This window comes from Pezoporus occidentalis, unplaced genomic scaffold (assembly GCF_034315485.1).
Source record: "Pezoporus occidentalis ecotype Australia unplaced genomic scaffold, CSIRO_AGI_Poc_V1 ctg161, whole genome shotgun sequence".
Lineage (NCBI taxonomy): Eukaryota > Metazoa > Chordata > Aves > Psittaciformes > Psittacidae > Pezoporus > Pezoporus occidentalis.
The window spans coordinates 1,700,093-1,719,380 of NW_026913437.1; the positions used below are offsets into that span (position 1 = coordinate 1,700,093).

Sequence of the window (19,288 nt, forward strand, 5' to 3'; positions counted from 1 at the left end):
TTGTATTTATGTCAATAAACCGGCCAAGTGCCAGCCAGCGCCCGCGGGGTGACTCCTCCGGTAACTGCCCCCCGCGCCCCGCCTGGCCCCGACGGCACCGGGCGCAGGCGGCGATCCGCGGCACGCCCGTGCCACCTAGTGACAGCCGGGGGAACCGGGCCGGGCCGGGCCCTGCCGGGGCCGGGAGGCCGAGCGGAGACCGCCGGGCGGAGCCGCCGGGCGCGGAGCGGTGCGGGTGCGGTGCCGTGCGGTGAAGAGCGGAGGTGTCCGGCGGCGGGGGCGCGCTCGGTGCCGGCGCTCCCGGGGCGGTGCCGGCGGGGGGCGGCTCCTCGGGCGGTCCCCCCGGGGCGGGGCGGGGAGGGGCGGGCGGCGGCGGCTCCTCGGGGGCTGGCGCGGAGCGGAGCGGCCGCTGGGCACGGCGGAGCGATGATCCGCAGGGAAGGTAAGGAGCGCCCTGCCCGCCGCGCTCAACAAGTGCTGCCCTGCCCGGGCCCAGCCCCGCGCTCCCGGCCTGCCCTCAGCGCTGCGCCCGGGCGCTGGGAGCCGGGCACCGGGCGCCCCGGCTCCATGCGCTCCCCGGGGGGTGCGGCACGGGGGGTGCTGCGCTTGGGTGCTGCGGGGAGGGCAGGTTGGGGGTGGGCCCCCAGGAAGGGTCTCCTCAAAGTGGGGTTTGCACCTTGAGGCACGGCGAGGTGCGCCCTGGACACCGGAGGCTGTTCGGGTGCTGAGGAGGAGTCCTCTGGGCTCTCTCCCCTCCAGCAGGCCGGTCCCTGGGTTCGGTGGTCCAGGGCCGGTGCTCACTGCTCCAGGCGCCTGTCCCCGGGGCTGGTGGCCAGGCTGCTCGTTGTGTGCAGCTTGGGCTGGGATGTTCACACCAGGTTTGCAGTGTGCGTGTCCTGCTGTGGTGGCCCTGGAACTCCACCTGCTCCTTTAGCTTCTGCTGATAAGGACCGGAGTGACCCGGCGAAGATGACTCAATCCTGCTCAGGGGATGCTGGGCAGCGGCTGAAGACGTTGCCTGATCTTGCAGGGAAGGAAGCCCTTAGTGGCAGCACAGGGCTCAGATGTCCGTAAAACCCAATAAACCTGGAGCCTGGGGAAGTCCCTTGCTTTTCCTGGAGCCAGCATGGAGCTATTCCCGCTTCCCCAGGCTCCTTTCTCTGTTCTGCTCCCATGATGAGCCCATGTGGGCCAGTGTTCCAGGCAGGACCTGCTTCCCCTACAGGCCAAGGAGGAGCTGGGTGGGAAGCTGGCTGTGGGAGCTGGGACAGCAGGTCACACACACCGCAGCAGACACAGGCCCCTTGTTTGGTGACCTGAATTCCCTGCTGGGAGCATTGGGATGAGCAGGGTCACCTTTTCTGCATGAGTTCCTGGGTTAAAAGATGAGTCCCCAGCAATGGCGGGACAGCTCCCGCGTCTCCTCACACAGACGCTCTTTGTCTGCAGGCTGCCTGGGTGACAAAGGGAAATAGGCACTGATAGGGCTGGAACAGGCTCAAGGTCCATGGGAGCTCCCAGCCACCCAGGACATGGGTCACATCTGGAGCTGGGCTGGCAGCTCCAGGCATCTGCCTAGAGGAGCATCGGGGTGTCCTGCCACAGACTGATCTCAGCTCCACTCGGTTGGGTCCGAGGTTGTCTCGTAGCTGTGGTGAGCCCAGGCTTTAATGAAAGCACTGCTTCATGGCAGCCCCCAGCTCCCTTCCTGGCCAGCATCCCTCCTTCCCTGACATCGAGGCATCGTGTTCCTTCCCCTGTGTCTCCTGCTGCCCCAAGGCTGCTTGCTGCATAGAGCAGTTCTTACCTTACACCCTCTAGGAACCCAAGTTTTGCCACTCCTATAGCTGAGCTGCTTGCAAGATCTTGTGCTACATCAGGGGGCTGTGCTCAGCTTTGCTGCAGCCATCTGGCCCCGCAGACTGCAATTGGTAGTGTTCATAGCCCTGTGTAACTGGGACATGTCCAGCTCCTGACCAGCTTCTCTGCCTGGGAGGTGGCTGAGGAACGGCAGCTGCCCAGAGCCACAGGGTTTGGAGATGAATCAAGATGGGTTTAGCCCCTGATTGTCAAGGTTGAGAGAGGCTAGCAGGCAGAACCATCCCCCTTCTGTCCCTGCCCAGCCCTGCCACAGCCCTCACGCCTCACAGCAGGATTTGCTCTTGTAGGGAAGTGTAAGGAGGTGGTTTTGTGGTTGTCTGGCTCTTAAAAACCCAGAGCTGGAAGATAGCTTGAGGCACTGTCTAGGTGAGCCCCTTTGCGCTGCTCCAGGGCTGCACTAGAGCCTTCCCTGCTGATGTCTGTCCATCCATCCTCCAGCATTAAAGCCTTGTTACCCTTGTGTTTCTCTGCAGACACTGAACGGGCAGTGGAAATCCTGAGCAGATACCAAAGCACCCTGCGGTCCCCGGAGGAGCAGGAGCTAAAAGCCTCCATTGGAAAAGTCTCGCACATCTTCCAAAGTGAACTCTTCCAGGCTCTGCTGGGTAAGGCCCAACCTTGCAGTCCCTGGGGCTTTGTGGTCAGATCCTGCATAGGGACCTGTCTCTGACCAGGCTGAGTGCAAACACAGGGGTGCCTGTAACGCTGGGGAGCTGGGCTGTCCTTCCCCTCCAGAGCATGGCCAGGAGATACCCGGGTCAGGGCTGCAGTCAGGTGGTTGTGGACAAAAAGAAAAGCCTTCTGCAGGCCATGCCTCATCTATCCACCACCCACTGAAGGATGCTACTGGGCAGTGCCTGATCTACCCAGCACCCACTAAAGGGTGCTGCAATGCTGTGAGCACTCTCTGTGCATCGCAGGCATGGTGTATCCACAACCACCGTGGGCTTCCAGCTCTGCTGCCATACCAAGGACACCCCACCACGGGGCCTTGCTCCTCTCTGCAGCCCTCAACCCCATCACAACCTGCCAGCCTGGAGGGAAACTAAATTTGTCTGTCTTTGAGAGAGAACCCACACGCACCCAGCTCCTTTTGGGGTATCCTGGTCTTTCCTGCACTTAGACCCACAGGCATTTGGGAGTAACACACAGTGCAAGTGGTTCCATTCCACACAAGAAACCCTTGACAGCAAGGCTCATCCTGGGGCTGGGCACCAGAAAATGCTGGTTTGAGTGTGGCTGTGCCTGTTAGTGCAGAAGTGTTGTGGAGAGCGTGTGTGTCTGCAGAGAGCACATCCTCACACACGCCAGGCAGCACACGCCTGCTGCGCTGGTTTCCCACTCTCCAGCCGTGTGTCCTGGTGTCGCAGCGGCGCTGTGCGAGGGAGTGCCGCTGGGTTGCTGGTGCCCTTCTCGACTGGGTGAACAGGATATGAGTTCCCTTCCTCTGGCTGTGTTTACCTAACGAGGAGTTTGCATTAATTGCTCCTGCCCCCCCGGAGCGTGGGTTTGTGAATTCCTCTGTCCCTGCGTGGACACGGGTGACGCTGTGCTGGCTGCACGTGGTCCCTGTGCCCGCGCACAGCGGGGTCTCTTGGTGTCCACGGTGCAGCCCCGCAGTGACAGCTCTGGGAGGATGTGGAGCGTTTCTGTCTGATTTGCTTTCCCCTGTTGGCAGCGAGCTGCTGTGTCTGTGACCTGCGCCCAGGGCCACGGGGCTGGTTTGGAGCTTGTTTGTGGGAGGATTTGCAGCAGAGCCACGGGTCCGTGTCCCAGTGCCGGGCCTCCCTCTTGCTGCCCCGCACTGTGCCGGATGCTTCCGGCTCTGGAGAGGGCTCAGCCCACAGCCTGCTCTGGTGGAAGGGGTCCCTGCCCGTGGCAGGGGTTGGAGCTTTAAGGTCCCTTTCAGTCCAAACCAGGCTGGGATTCTGTGATGCTACGAACATGGGGCTGCCTTTTTTCCACCCCCGGGAAACACAAATGCATGAGCATGGTACAACCCCGTCCCCAGATCGTATGCTCCTGCAGGTAATGCTCTCCTGAGACGTGTTGGCTGGCTTGTGTTTGAGCGCTAAAGTGCATCATGCCATAGTAGAGCCACCAGAAGTGCCAAACATCATAGGGTTTTCCAAGTTAACCTATGTGGAAAATGCCAGGGATAGAGATGGTTTTCCATGGGGTTTTTCGTTCAGAACAAGCTGAATTGTGGACTGTAGAAGCCCCAGTTTGCCCACCTCCAGGGAAGGATCTGCTGGGATGTTCAGATAAAGCCTGTGTGGTGCCCAGGGCTGGATGTATCCATGGCTGTGGACATGTTCATGGCTGTATCCATGACTGTTCACTGTTTCCTGCCAGGCTCCTCTGAGCACAGCCCAGCCCCTTGAACCCTGGTGACCACCAGCACCCTGTCCCCGGAGCTGCCCCTGTGCCGGGGTGCACTGATCCTGCCCGGGCGGCTCGGCGCAGCGGCGATGGCTGCGCTGCAGGAGCTGCTCCGCACTGGAATGCGCCAGCCCCAGCTCCGCACAAAAGAAATTCCTTGGCGGTGCAGAGGGAAATGGGCTGTGCTGCTCCCTCCTCCTGGCGCCTCTCTTGCGTCCCAGGCCATGGAGCCAAGCGCGTGACTTGCAGGGAACAGCCCTGCAAGGGCTCGAGGAGCCGGGGCTGGGGATGCTGCAGCTGGGCTGGGTGGTCCCTGTCCTGCTTCCCCTCTGCCCCATAGAGAGATGCTCGGCCTCCTCCAGTGCTGCTGATGGGGCTCACACCCAGCCCCCTGACCTTTCCTTCCCAGAACCAGGGCTGAAAGAGGCCGTTGTGCCCTGTGCAGCTGGGCAGGGCCTGCGTGCTGCCAGCAGCCCAAAGGGCAGCGCTCCCCTGGGAGCCCTCTGGGGCTGTGCTCCCATCCCATGCCCGAGCAGAGGCTGGCGCAGACCCCCCCGAGCTCCTGTGGGCTGCTCGGGCTCCCCCCCTCCCTGTGGCTCCTGTGACCCCCGGAAGGGTTCCTCACGCAGAGCCCTGCTGCTGCAGAGGCTGGAGGAGAGGCAGCTGCTGCCAGGGCCGGTGCTGCTGGGATCCCTGCTCATGGCTTCAGCAGCTGCTGCAGGAGTCGGGGTGGGAAACTGGAGTCACCTGAAGGATTCTGGGCCCTGAGGATGGCTCCTCCTGCAAATTAACCAATAGCCAAGGATGGAAACCAGGAGCTTGCTCAAAAGCTCTGCTGTGGCTTTCAATCCTCCCCTGGCAGCATGGGGCTGGTGCGAGGCTGGAGGCTGTGCTTGGGGTGAATGTGGTGACAGAGCTGATGACAGCGCAACACTGGGTAGGAAATGTCATTTTCTAAAGGTGGGTGCATGTGCTGCTGTCATGAGGGTGCTGCTGGCACAAGGGTGCTTCTGTCATGAGGGTGCTGCTGGCTCAAGGGTGCTGCAGCAGCCCTCAGATGCTGGTGCCACTGAAATATGTAATGACATTTGTTTGACCCCAGGAGGAAGCTGTTGCACAGATTCTGATCTCTCTGAATCGTGGTTACTCTTCCTTGTTCGCTCCAGAGCAGACCGGCAGTCATGGAACAGAACCTGGGGGTTAGGACAGCACAGCTTCATCTTTGGGTGGCAGTGTTCCCTTCCTGAGGTTTTCCAGGTGGTGCTGCTCTCAGAGTGCACAGGTGGGGCAGACGTGGCTGCAACTTGTGATGCCCACCAGAAGCGAAGGAAACTCTATTTATTGTTCATGCCACTTGCACGTGTCCTAAAATGCCCTCCTGTCACAGCCGTACCCTGAACCTCACCCCCAGTCCTGAAGCTCCTCCCAGCAGCGATTCCCTCTCCTGGCAAGCACCTAAAACGGGCTGAGGGTGTCGGAGGTGGGAAGTGGCTGCCTGGGAGCACAAGCTTCCTGCTCCGTAGGCTCCTTGCCAGCTTGGCTGCCCGAGGCTGTGTTCCTGCCGCAGATGGGTGGCAAACAGGGACGCTGGCAGCCGTGCACCCCCACGACGGGGCTGTTCAAATCCTGTTTTCATTCCTGCGACGTTCCCTGCGTTCCAAGGGTAATCCACGCAGCCAGGAGCTCCCGCTAGCGCGTTACACAATGGCTATTTTCGTAACCAGAGGGGTTTGCACGAAAACAAAGCCCCGTTTGTGTGGCTGCGCCACGGCTGCTGGCCGTGACCTCGTGTCTGATCTGATGGGGGGGTCGGGAGCTGCCCCGGGGCAGATCTGGGGGCTCCTGTCAGCACCAGCGGCCCCGGGTCCCCCGGCACACAGGACCGAGCCTGGCAGCGGTGCTGCGTGAGGGCGGCAGCGCGGCGCTCCCTGGGCATGCACAGCAGCTTTGTCCCTGCAGCTGGGATGTCCCCAGGAGCTGTGCGATGGGGGCCGATGCTGCTCCCCTCCCGTCAGCGCAGGGATGTGCTGCTGCAGTGCATGGGCACGTTGTTCAGCACAGGGGGAGAATGGGGACCTGCATCTGGAGGGGTCGATCCTGCTTTGTAGAAGCTTCCCTGGGAAACAGCCCCTGGCAGCGCTCAGCATGTCCCTGCTCACGCTGCCCAGCGCTCCCCAGGTTTCCTCTTGAACCCCCTATAAAGCGGGCATTTATCCCCCTGCAGTGGTGAGCAGTTACACACCAAGGGGCTGGTGTGGTCCCAGGGAGCACCAGGGCAATGGCCACGGTCCCGCCGTGCTGAGACCCCCACTGGGCCCTTGGGGTGGCTCCAGGAGAGGGTCCCTCCAGCCTCCTCCACGTACAGCAAGTGGGCTCCAGCTCCTGCTGCAGCTTTCCCTGCTCCAAGGGTTTTCCCTGCTGCCGTGACTTTGGGGCTCTGCTGCCTTTGCCAGGCTTCCGGTTTCCTGGGCGCTTGAAGGGATTTATTACTCTGTTGTACCTTCTGCAAGGCATTTACAGACTCTCCTGGCCGACCTCTTGGAGCTTTACCTTTAACCTGGCAGCAGTTACCACCCTTCCTGGTTTTCATTTGGACGCAGGTGAATGCCTCCTTGTCTTCAGCACCCTGACTTGCCCTGCGGCCAGCCCGGCTTTCCTCCCTTTTGCCTTTACACTGTCCCCTGGCCAGGTGCTGGGTGTTTGCCCCTGTGGCAGGGGTTGGAACTGGATAAGTTTTAAGGTCCCTTCCAGCACAAACCAGTTTGTGGCTCTGCTGCTGAGCAGGGTTTGGTTTTAGTCGCTGTGGCCTGTGTCGTCGCCGCCTGTGCCTTCCAGAGCTATGGGGCACCGCGGCTGAGCCAGGCACCCCCCTGCACCCCTTGCCTCACAGAGGGGATATAGTGGGTGAGGAGCCAGCAGAGCCTTGTCCCACTCCATCCCCTCACAGGGAGCTCAGACTCAGGATGCTCCAGCGGCAGAGTGGGTGCCAGTGGTGCAGTGTGTGCCCGGGACCAGCCCTGGGGATGTTTCTGTGCTCTTTTGCAGATATCCATGAGTTCTATGACTTCACGCTGCGCTCCACGCCCCTGCAGCCCCCCAGCCCGGACACACACCAGGGCACTGCCCGGCAGCAGCATGGGGCCGGCTCCACCATCCAGCCCGCAGAGCCCCAGCACTCACCCGCGGTAAGAGCTGCTCCGGTGCGATGCTGCAGGGCCAGACCCTGCTCCCTCCTGCCCAGCAGGAGACAGAGGGACACAGGGGCTGCTGCCACCGCAGCTCGCACCCAGGTGCTCCCACACCTCCTGTGCCGCAGTTTGTCTCATTAAGGAGGCACGTTTTCTGGTTCACAAGTGTTAATTGAATTGCTCCTGATGCACACAGCTCCAGCTCCAGCGCTGGATCCTGTCCTGCTGCTGCAGCTGGATTAGCTGTTCCCATCTGACACTGTCTCCTGCAGAGGCATTGGGGCTCTCTGATCCAGCCGCCTCGCGGGCTGCTTTTGATAAATACAGCAGGTTGAGTCTTTTAAGTTTCCCTTTTCAGGATTTTCCCCAGCTCTCAGATAACTCCTGTCCCTGTTCTCCGCCTTCTCTTTAATTTTCAACAGCCTTTTAAAAGGTACGACACCAGGTGGGGAGGCAGGAGGTGAGAAGTGAGGTCTCACTTACCTCAAAGGCACCAAGGTAAACGAAATTGCCTTGTGTCTTTGCAGACCCTTTTCCCGTCCCCGTCTTGCTGCTGCATGCCCTGCCAAGGGATGCTGTGGGATCCCCCTCAACTGGGGATGCAGGGACATTGGTGCAGAAATTGAAAGATTAAGTGACATAAACCTACAAGACAAACACCAGATTTCTGCCTCGGGGACTGAACTGGCTTCCCACCATATGCCTGCGGGGAGAGCAGATCTGAGTGGCACACGGGGACATTGGAGCTGAACTCTGCTCCTAAGGAGACTCCAAGGAAGTTTGGTGGTCAAGAACAGGGAGGACAAAAGTGCCCACAGTCAGTGCAGGAGGTGCCTGAGCAAACCCGGCCTGCAGTGAGCCCGCTGCCCCGGGGCCGGTGCTGGGGCAGGCTCACCGGCTGGCAGGATGCTCTCTGACGGCAGCGCGATCCCTTCGCGTGGGGGGCAGCTCCTTTGGGCCCTTCCAGCAGCGGTGGGCAGGGCCGGGGGGGGCTGCCCTGCCCCGCTCTGTCTGCACGCACCCCCTGTGTCGTTCCAGGGCGGCGAGCGGAGGCTCCCCGCGGGAGCCGGGGGCAGCGCGCCGGGGACGCCGCCGCGGCTGGTGAAGGTGACGGCGCGGAGGACGGCGGCGCCGGCCAGCGTGTGCAGCCTGGTGCTCGGCTCCCGCAGCGCCCTGCCCCAGGTGAGCCCCCGAGCGCCCCTCGCCGCGCCGCACCCCGCCAGCCTGGGGGGCAGCTGAGGGGACGCGGTGCGCCCCTGGCACCGCGGGACCCTGCCGGGGGGCGGCTCCCCCCGTGGCCGGGCAGTGCTGCCTCAGGGCTGCTCTGGCGCTGCTCAGGCTGGGGAAGGGGTGGGTGACACTGAAACCACGGAGGCACCAATCAAACGGGTTGGAAAAGCCCTTTCAGCTCATCCACTCCAACCCTTACCCCAGCTCTGCCAAGGCCACCCCTGACCCATGGCACTGAGGCCTCGTCTCCACGGGGTGTGAACACTCGCAGGGACGGTGACTGCAGCCCTGCCCTGGGCAGCCTGTTCCAATGCCTGAGCACCCTCTGGGGAAGGAATTGTTCCTCAGCTCCAGTCTATGCCTCTAATTATCCCCTTGCATTAGCAGTTACCATGGCCCAGTGGCAGCCCTCAGGGCTCGGAGGGCTGTGGCACAGAAGTAAAGAGGCTGTGTGGAGCTGGAAATCCTCCCAGCCCCATCCCTCTCGCCCCCAACGCTGGCACACTCCCACACTGCAGATTTCCATATTTGTTTTCTCTGAGCTCTGAAATGGCAGGTCCATTCCTCAGCTTACCAGGAGCTTTTCTCTGCTGTCTTAATTGACTTGGAAATGCTGTTTCTTTGGATGTGTATCGTAAATCTCAGCTTCCTCCTAGTGCAAGTGCATCATTTGGGATATGAATTTAAGGGGGCTTTTAGGGATGAGCAAGGGCAAAATGCCCTTTTGGGAAGGGGTGAAGTGGCCAGGATGGATGGATGGGGCTCACTGCAGATTTAAGATGATCTGAAAATGATGTTTGCCTTAGGATAGTTTGAAATGATGCTGTTTGCTAAATCAAAGTCTTCTTCTGAAGTATTTTAGGGACAAAAATTGCACTGCTGCTTTTCTCTCCTTTATAAATGTCTCCTTCTTACTCTGGACTGCAATAAAATGGGTAATGCCCCATTTGTTTTCCCTTCCTTTTAATTTCTCCTTTTCTTCTTGCTTCTCTCTCTGTTTTCAAACATTCCCCAAATCTTCACTGGTTTGGAAGGGCGGGGAGGTGGTGGCTTTCTGAGCACGACAGGAGGATGAGTCTCCATTCACCAGTGGGAGGGACCCACGACTGTGGATGGGGGGGTCACAGGGCAAAAGCCACTAGGGCTGCAAGCCTGAGGGTTTGGGAACAGTTGGACTGTAAGGGATTTTCTTCCTAAGTGTCCCAGGCTGTGGAGCAAGGCGCCTCTTGCCTCCAGCCCCAAACGTCTGGCTGATCTGCTATGTTTCCTTTAGCAGTAGCCACCTTGCTTTATTGTTCAGGTTTCATGTGATGGGGGCTGTGCTGTGTCCCCAGCCTGGCTGGCCTAATGGGTATTTACCCTTCCCATCAAAAACCTGCACTTTGCTGCTGGAGTCTCTTGCTTTACCTCCCAGCCTCAGGAAATTTTGCTGTCTTTGTTTGCTAGGATAAAGAACTGTGGCAATCACAAATGTTCCCAACATGTAGGTATTTATAGATGCATCTAAGTTCCCTCCTAACTTTCCCTTAGATAAACTAAACAGATTGGCTTCTTCCCTCCCTCAGTGTGAGCAGGTTGTTCCAGGCTTGAAATAATCCATGCATTCTTTTCCGAAGCTCTTTTTATTTTCAGCCTCCATTCCCAGCCTGTGCCGGCGCAGGGCAGGAGCCAGGGCTCAGCGTTGGCACTTCTGGGGTCTCCCATCTATGGGGGCTGCAGATGCCAGCCCAGAGCAGGGAGGAGATGGGGGGAACAGGCAGGACAGGCCTTGCAAGGGGCTGTGCTTGGCAGAGCTTCCTCATCCCAGAGGATGGCCACAGGCAAAGCAAGGACCTGGAGAGGAAACAACACTGGGATGGTGGTGTTCAGTGCTGGGCTTAGCCATGCCCTATTCCTGATGGAAAGTCAGTTTTCCGTGGAGACCAGCAGCTTTCCTGGGAACTGGGACCAAGCAGTGCTGGATTGCTGCAGTCAGTGCTGCTCCTCTGCGGCAGCCCCTGTGCTGGGACACAGGGGCCTTTGACACAGCAGTGAGCCTGTTTCACGAGATGCCATCTTCATGGCTGAACACAGCCCTTGTCCCAGCAGAGCATTTCCAGCAGTCCTCTATGTCAGCAATCCGGACCATGACCTGGGATCAGCCATGCCTGAGGGCAGGCTGTGCTGATGGACCTTGCTTCGTATCACTCACTCCTGCATGAAGGCACTAAGGACACCTCACCTCCTGACCAGCATCTCCTCCTGTGTTGGTTCTCAACAGCCCCGGCATGCAGGACAGCACTGGGGCTGGATAACTTCTGCACACCCAGCTCCTGCCCACCTCCACAGCGACTTCCTGCTCCCCAGCCTTTGGTGCCTGCTTTTTGCCATGGGCAGTTCCAAAGTGGGTTTCAGGAGAACACCTGAAATGGCAAAGGGCACTTTGAAGAACTGGAGAAGCTTTTATAATGGATCATATTTAATGCTAGGGCAGGAGGGCATCAGCTGCAGGGCAGAGCAGCTGCCCCTGGTGCTATCATCCCAGGAGCAAGAGCTCTGGCAGGCATGCTGCCACTGATAAAAGGCAGGATGATGAACTGGTTTGTCCTGCCTGAAGTAAGTGAAATTCTGTTGTTGCATCCATCAACGTAAATAAGTTTTCTGTTGTCCTGGCTTTGTCCTCATCCGTGCCTGCAGCTCTCCCCAGCAGTGATAGGGCAAAAAGCCACCACAACCTGCTGTGGCCAGGAAGAGACATGAGAAATAAATTGCCTCTCCACACAAATGCTTCCAGGAACAGAAAGTCTCCTGTCTGCTGCTGAGGATGTGTGTGTATACACTGCAGTGTGCAAATGGCTGCTGTGAAGGAATTGGTCCCAGTAAATGCAGCAGCAACATGTGCTTCCTGACGGCGAGGCTTTGGAATGAAACCATCCTTCCATGGGAAAGTGGATGCTCAGCCCTCAGCAGGGCAAGAGCAGAGGGACTCCGCTGGCTGAGGCGCCCTTCTGAGGCGCTCGGAGGCACAATCGTGCCCCAACAATGGGGTTTGGGGTGTTTCATTTGCCAAATCCCCCATTTCAACCTCTCCACAGGCCCCGGGGCCGCTCCAGGGCTGCAGAGGGAAGAGCCGGGGGATGCTCCGCGGCCGCTACCACTCGCAGGCTGGCAGGAGACTGCTGCTGTCGGGAAGGGCCGCACAGGGAGCAGAGAGCGCAGCTGTGGATATAAAGGAAGGGGAACAATGGTGCTGATGAGCAGAAGTGGTGCTTGCTGCCGGGAGGGGCGGCTCTTTCTCTTCATCCTCGCCTGCTGCGCAGCGTGGAGCTGCAGCCGCTTCAGCTTCATCCAAGGCAGTCGCCTGTCTGAGCATCCCTCCCCACCAAGGGCTTCATCGCTTTGCGGCCCGGCTCTGTCCTTGCTCAGCCCAACAGCCAACACTGAGTAACAGCGGCTCGTAACGCGATGGAGAGGAGGAGAGAGACTGCTGCAGGGACAGGCATTCCTTGGAAATCACCCAGTGCACAGGGAACCTCGCTCCTAGGGCTGGGGGTGCTTGGGGTGCCACTGAGCCTGCTCTCAGGGCGCCACAAACGTCCCCTTCCCTCCCTGCATCCCAGGAGGACACAGCCCAGCCCTGCAGAAATGCCGTGGCGGGGCTTAGGAGCCCTCCCTGCTGCTCCTGCCACTGAAGAAATGCATCCGTCTGCCCTATAACCCATGGCTTAAGCGCCAGCATAGCTGGAAGAGCTCCTGGGGGATATGGCAGTGAAAGGCAGGCTGTGCACGGCGACCGGCTGTCTGCCGCCCCGTCCTTCTCTCAAGTGTTTATTACTGGTTCCCGATTTGCCTTTGGCCGAAGAGAAGGGCTTTCCTGTGCTCTGCGCCTGGACAGGATGAGGCCGGCGTGTGATGGATGCTGCGGCTGCGGACCTGCCCACTCCAAGCTCCCTGCTCCCCCTGCTTTAGCCCCATGGCTCTGCACCTTCTCTGCGGGGAGAGGGGAAGCACTGGCTATTGCAAGGAGCATCAGGGCGATGAAGCAGGTCCCTGATGCAGGGGAATGGCTGACAGTGAATGCAGACACCCACCATGAGGTTGCACATGCCCTCCTGTCCCCCCAGCCCATGTCTCTCTGGGGCTGGCAGCAGCCACAGCCATCGCTGCAGGCCAGGCTGGCCACTGCTTTATCTCGGCTTCAGCTCAGCAGCATCAGCCCTGCAACCCCAGGACCCTGGGAAGTGGACAGTGCTCAAGCAAGGGGAGCAGAGGAGTAACCAGCTCCTGGAGGGACCACCCCTCCACGTTGTATCCATGGGCCAAAGGAGCCAGCTGCTGCCCCGTTGTCATCTGAACAGCTCTGTGCCCACAGGTCACTTCAGGGCTCTGCATTCAGATGCTCCCCAGCAGTTTCATGTTTTGACAATGCAGACACAGGCTGTAAAGTCAAAGGGCTGAAGCCAGAAGGGTGTCTGTCTGCAGTAACATGTTCAGACTGAACCATACTTCAGCCCTGCACAGCACGGGCACCTGGCTGAGCAGCTGCTGCCTGTGCCCAGGGATGCTGCTGCTCACAGCAGGGTCAGCATGGGCTGTGTCAGTAAGAGTGTCACTTCAGTGGACGTTTTGGGGTCGAATGGCCTCAACTTTACTGGAGGCTCTTGCTATTCCTGCTGCAGAGATGAACCAGGAGATGCTTAGACCTCAGTTCTCCCAGCTCGGTACAGAGCTTCAGCAAAGGATGAAGACGTCAGAAGAGCCACCAGGCTGTCAAACCAGAGGCTCATGCATGGCCACCTGTTCCTACTCTATCTGGGACCTTCTGTCTAAAACCAGTGGCAAAAGGAAGATCCTTGGCAGACCTGAGGCTCTACTGGCTGTGCAGCCTATGGAAGCCTTGACAGACACAGGGCTGTTGGTCCATCCATTCATCCAAGTTGTTGTCATTGTTCTGAAGTGATGTGTGATGGTGCAAGTGCATGAAGCACTCCCAGTGCAGCGGTGGGAAGGGGACAGTGAAGGGAAGGCTCTGGAGCCTCACGCATCATCCAAATGAGCCTGGAGTCTGTCCATCCATCCATCCATCTCCGTCCATTCATTCATCCATGCATGCAACCTCCCTCCAAATTCAGGCTGCAGCTTCGATTCCCTCCATCTCACGCCCATTCCCAGGGGAGTGCAGTGCTGGGGCAACACACATATATTCACATGCATGGGTTTCATGTTTAGCTCTGAAGACAAGAACTGAGACTGGTCACAGGCAGCTCAGTAGGATTCAGACTGAACAGGGGCGAGCCCCATCAGTGCCTTGCCCAGGAGCTCCATGAGCCACCGCACTGTTCCTGCTGGGTCTCTGCCTGCCTTGCTCAGGAAGCTTCCAAAATGAGCCAGTGCATCCTCGGTGCAGGGTCCCCACAGCAGCACCCAGGTCCCTCATTTCCTGCTTTGCCTTGAGGGGTGACTGACCGCATTCCTGCTGTGACCAAAGCAAAGTGCTGGAGCCCATCTCCTATAGCACAAACCAACCAAGGGCTCGCAGAGTGCAGAGCCTCTGTGCCCACAGCAAGGTGTGTGCCACACTTCACTGCCCTTACAACCACCCCAGCATCTGGGGAGGCTGAGGACACATCTCCTGGGGGCATTGCTGCAAAACAAGCGGCCTCTCCTCACCCTGTTTTGAAGGAACAAACCAAGCTCGAAGGCAGAGCCTGACAGGCCAGCTGCTATCTGGAGCACTGGAACTGGGAGAGCGTCACTGCATCTTAATGGCATCGGGCTGGACAGAAATCAGGATTCTGGTGGCAGAGGCAATACCAGCACTGTTATAAATAGAGCAGCCACGATAACTGCTCATGAAGGGTTTTAGTCTTTAGGATTTGGAGGATCAGTATCAAGTATCTACGCTGAGAGATCCATTATCCCCAGCACTGGTAGGAGCTGGGGGAATTGCAGGGGCGGGAGGGCAGCGGATGAATGCAGAGTTGGGAATCGTCCCTCATCTGCACCTGCAAATCCGAGTGCCCTTTGAAAGGCGCTCTCTGGTGTGCGCTGCCTGCCCTTGCTCCGCTCCGCCTGCCTGCCTGGGGGTTACAGCACACGTGGCTGCCGCAGTGCAAAGCACCTCGAGCCAGCGTGTGCCCTGCTGCCGGAAGCCAGGGCTTGCTCGAGGGCAGCACCTGCCAGAGCCGTGCAGCCTGCAGGCACAAAGCACCTTGCAGGAGTCTTGCTGGCATTGCACCTAAAGCTTATTCCAAGTACTGAGGCTCGGGCAGAGGCCTCCTGTGGTCCGTGGCCTAGATAAGCTCTGGGGCTGGCACCGCTCAGGTCACAACGGTGCCTGTGCCCGGAGCACTGGCATGGAGAGCATCATGCCTGGCTCGCTTTGCTTCCCAGCCTCACGACCAGCTCCCCACCTGCACGTGTCCAGACAATGCGGCAGCGTCCGGCCAGGCTGTTCCCCTCCTGTGAGGTGTATTTTTAGAGCAGATCATCTCCCAGCCTGGGCTAGAGCAGGATGCAGGAGCTGTGGTGGAGCGAGCGAGGGACACTGCACTGCAGTGCAAGGGGAGAGCCAGGCTGGTCCTGGGCTGGAGTCACTGTTGGAAGCAGGGCCAAGCTCTGCCTGCGGCTTCATGAGCACATCGCAGTCCTGTTCCTGCTCTGTTTGCTCCCAGTCCCTTGGCACGTACCCACAGCTGGGTCCCCTCTTGGTGAGGGTACATTTTGCACTGCTGAATCTTACAGGGTGTTTTTGCAGGAGGATTTTGTAAGATCTGAGGCTCTGCTGCTGTGGGAGTGCTCCCACTTCACTGCTCTGGTTCAGAACAGGAGTGAGGTGATGAATCCACTCTCCCCACTGCCTGCTCTCATTGCACTGGGGCTCAGTGGCAGAGCTCATGGCCTGGCTTCCTTTGGGGTGGAACTCAACCCAGCTGTGTGCTCTGGACCCTGTGGATAAGCAGTTGCTGGAAACCAACTATCCTATGTCCAAACCAAGCCCTGAAGCCAAGACCGAGGGAAATGGCACATCATCCATAACCCAGGGCTTGTGTTGCTGGTGTGTCACTCCTGAGGAACACATGCCATAGAATCACAGAATCCCAGCCTGGTTTGGGTTGGAAGGGACCTTAAAGCTCCTCCAGCTCCAACCCCTGCCACGGGCAGGGACACCTTCCACTAGAGCAGCTTGCTCCAAGCCCCTGTGTCCAACCTGCCCTTGAACACTGCCAGGGATGGGGCAGCCACCACCTCTCTGGGCACCCTGTGCCAGCGCCTCAGCACCCTCCCAGGGAAGAGCTTCTGCCTCAGAGCTCATCTCAGTCTCCCCTCTGGCAGGTTCAAGCCATTCCCCTTGGCCTGTCCCTACATCCCTTGTCCCAAGCCTCTCTCCAGGTTTCCTGCAGCCCCTTCAGGCACTGGAGCTGCTCTCAGGTCTCCCCTTCAGGAGCCTTCTCTTCTCCAGGCTGCCCCAGCCCAGCTCTCTCAGCCTGGCTCCAGAGCAGAGCTGCTCCAGCCCTCGCAGCATCCCCATGGCCTCCTCTGGCCTCACCCCAGCAGCTCCACGTCCCTCTTGTGCTGCTGCCCCAGAGCTGGATCAGGGCTGCAGGGGGGTCTCCCCAGAGCACAGCAGAGGGGCAGGATCCCCTCCCTGAGCTGTGTATGGGTGTCACACGTGTTTATGCGTACGAATGTACGCCGGGAACTCCTCACCCCGCGGCTGGAACCTGTTTAAAGATCACCTCGGGCTTCCGAAGCGATGCTGTGCTCCCTGGCGCGCGGGGGGGGGGGAGAGCTAGTGGGGACTGTGCGCCTTTAAGAGAGGCCCGTGAGGCGGCTGCGGCCCTGCAGCGCGCACACTGATTGGCTGAGCCGCCAGTGGGCGGGTCGGGAGCCGGGTCAGCCATTCACAAAATTCCGAGCACCGCTTCCTCCGTTAAAGGGGCAGCGCTGGGGCTCTTTGGCCCCACCGCCGGCCTTCGTTGTACCCCTCGCTGGGCAGGCTCCCGGCCCGCGAAGCGTGTCCTGGCGCAGCACCGCCCCGACGAGGCAGCGGCATCGCTGGGTTCAGTGGGCAGTGGGAACTGCTCATGGGTTCTGCTGCATCTGGAAGGGGCAGATTGGAGCAGGGTGGAAGAGGGAAAGTGTGGACCCCCAGAGCTCCCCTTCTTGTCCCCCATGCGCGGTAGGAATAATGGAGGAAAAGGCATTCCTGGGTGTGTGGAAAGGTCCCTCTGGGCTCGTCCATGCTGCCCAGGACAGCTCCAGAGCTGGGCAGAGGGGTACTGAACCCTCTTGGCAATTTCAGAGCCATGTGTTGACCCACTCAGAAAATGGGACTGGTTCCTGCAGGAACCCCTGTTGGGAGCCCACAGGAGCTGACTTGTGGGGCTTCAAGACAAGCGTTTGGCTGCCACCCGCGGACAGCTCAGGACTAGTGAAAGATGCAGGGAAACAGTCTGGTGGGGTCACACTCAGCACAACTGGTTGGAGATCAAGATACAGGTCCAGAAACGTAAATCAAACCAATTCTGTTGACATGGGACCTCTGAGGTTGTGCCCTGGTTGCTATTTCGAGTGTTCCTTCTGCTCCACCAGCCTGGAAATGTGCTTTGTTCCAAAGGAAATGGGGCTCAGCCAACGGCTGGGCACCCACGGACCAGCAGACACCGCAGTGCTGTGACTGCTGTGGCCGTGCAGCAGCCAGGCTCCTCCTGCACCCACAGCCAGCCCAGGATCCAGTGCAGGAGCCTCTGCCCGGTGATGGGGGGAGCGGCTGCGGGTGCTGAAGGCTGTCAGGAAATCCATAAGGCCTGCTGCAGCTGATTGCTGCACAATAGAGCCCCCAGGCTCTGCTTTACAGCGCGAGAGCTCAGGCTCTGCTGGAGGGACCTGGTGCAGGTCTCCATCGCTCCTCTCCCCTGGCACAGCCGTGGAACACGTTTGGTTGGCTGCAATTTAAATTGCAGAAAGCAGCTGGAGGTGTTTGTTGAAGGCCCTCGTGCTGCTGCTGCCACAAGGAACTGCACAGTGGCAGCAGGCAAAGGATGAGGGGTCATTAATGGAATGAAAATGGTTTGCCCTGGAGGAGAATAATTTGTTCAGCAACTGCCCTGAGAGCACGGAGAGCCTCGGTCCCTTGGTGCCTGGTTATTGGTATCCCAGCTGCACGTCTCCCAGCGTGAGGGAGGAGCAGTCACAGGGTGAGGTGTTTGTGATCATGCTTCTTCCCACTCAACACGACTGTACAAACCCTCCATGGCTCACAGGAGCTGCTGCCCCTTTTGCCACCAACGTGCAGCCAGCTCTGCAGAGTGCTGTTCCATCAGTCATAGAGGACTAACCTGGAAGCGACCTCAAGGATCATCTGGTCCAACCTTTCTTGGCAAAAGCACAGTCTAGACAAGCTGAATCTTGAAAGTGTCCATCCTTAGGGAATCCAACACTTCCCTTGGGAATAATCTCTTCAGTTTCTTCAAGTTTCCTTTGACAAGCAAATTGGAAGTTGCAGCTTCCTGCTCGATGGGGAGCTGTAGTAGTGCTAAGGAGCTGATGGACTACGCTGAGTTCAGCTGGCTCCTCTCTTTGCTTCTCAACTCCCTATGGCTTGTTCCCCTCACTCATGTACCTCCCAGTGCTCCCAGTCCCCAGCGAGTCGCTGCAGAGCCTCCTGCCAACCCCACCTTTTGGACATCGGGCAGCTTTTTGCAGATGGTTGCAATCAAGAAAGGTACCTCCGCCGTGAAAACCATCACCTGCCCATTTCAGGGTTGGAGCTGGATGAGCTTTAAGGTCCCTTCCAACTTAAACCAGTCTGGGATTCTGTGGTTCCATGACAGCACTCATGTGACTGTCATCTCTGCAAGGAGCTGGCTGCCTTCAGCCTGCCCCTGCTGCTCCTAGGGAAAAGCTGTAGGTGCGACAGCCCCCCAGCTCCTGGTCCTTCACACTTGCCCGCCTCTTCCCGCAGGACATCGTGTGAGAGGAAGGAAGCAACAACAGGGGCTGAAATGCCAGCAACACCAGATAGAACCTAGCTCCGTGCTGCCTTCGTGCCATGCAAATAACATCATCTCTGGGGATTTCTTGACACTTTGCTGAAATTAGCACCTGCAAAAAGAGCAGCTGCCAAAGCTGCATTTAAATCAGACGGGCAGGCTTCTGGTAGGAAGAGGGGAGGGAATGAGAGAGCTCTTGGTTTCCTTGAATTGCTTCCCTCCGTGAAGGTACCTGCCTGGAAATCAGCTCCCAACTCCTCTCGCCCTGCTCAATGCCCACATCACTGGAGTGAGATGCCTGCAGCAGCACTGTTCACTGTGCCTGCCCTGCCAGGGCTGGGCACCCCAGTGCAAGTGCCAACACTGTCTGGACTCTGGCACCGCCACTCCCAGTAGGCAAAGCACCAGCACCCACTGAAGGAAACTGGGGAAGCGCAGGGTGCAGATGGCCCTGGCCTCCTCTTGAGCTCAGTACCGTGTCCAAGTCCCACGCAGCATTATGAGCATTGTAAGCAGGCGGCAGCAAACAGGGATTTTACTTCTTCCTTTTAGTTTGGGCATGTACAGTTCACTGCAGAGCAGTAGCCAAGGTGGGCTCTTACTCTCATGCAGGAGACACTGACCACCTGCATG

The 19,288-nt window shown here is 59.0% G+C and overlaps 1 protein-coding gene across 3 annotated transcripts in view; it reads left to right on the forward strand.

Annotated features, from left to right (window-relative positions):
• The first annotated feature begins 349 nt into the window (after positions 1 to 349).
• Positions 350 to 19,288, forward strand: part of DLG3 (discs large MAGUK scaffold protein 3) — a 70,846-nt gene continuing 51,907 nt past the window's right edge. For all 3 annotated transcript variants that reach the window (XR_009963642.1, XM_062612799.1, XM_062612800.1), the window contains exons 1-4: positions 350 to 442; positions 2,355 to 2,486; positions 7,309 to 7,448; positions 8,490 to 8,633. Coding sequence is in view for 2 of the 3 variants with exons in the window: in XM_062612799.1 (XP_062468783.1) it covers positions 427 to 442; positions 2,355 to 2,486; positions 7,309 to 7,448; positions 8,490 to 8,633 (432 nt within the window). In the remaining variant the exon portion in view is untranslated. The remainder of the gene's footprint in view (positions 443 to 2,354; positions 2,487 to 7,308; positions 7,449 to 8,489; positions 8,634 to 19,288) is intronic.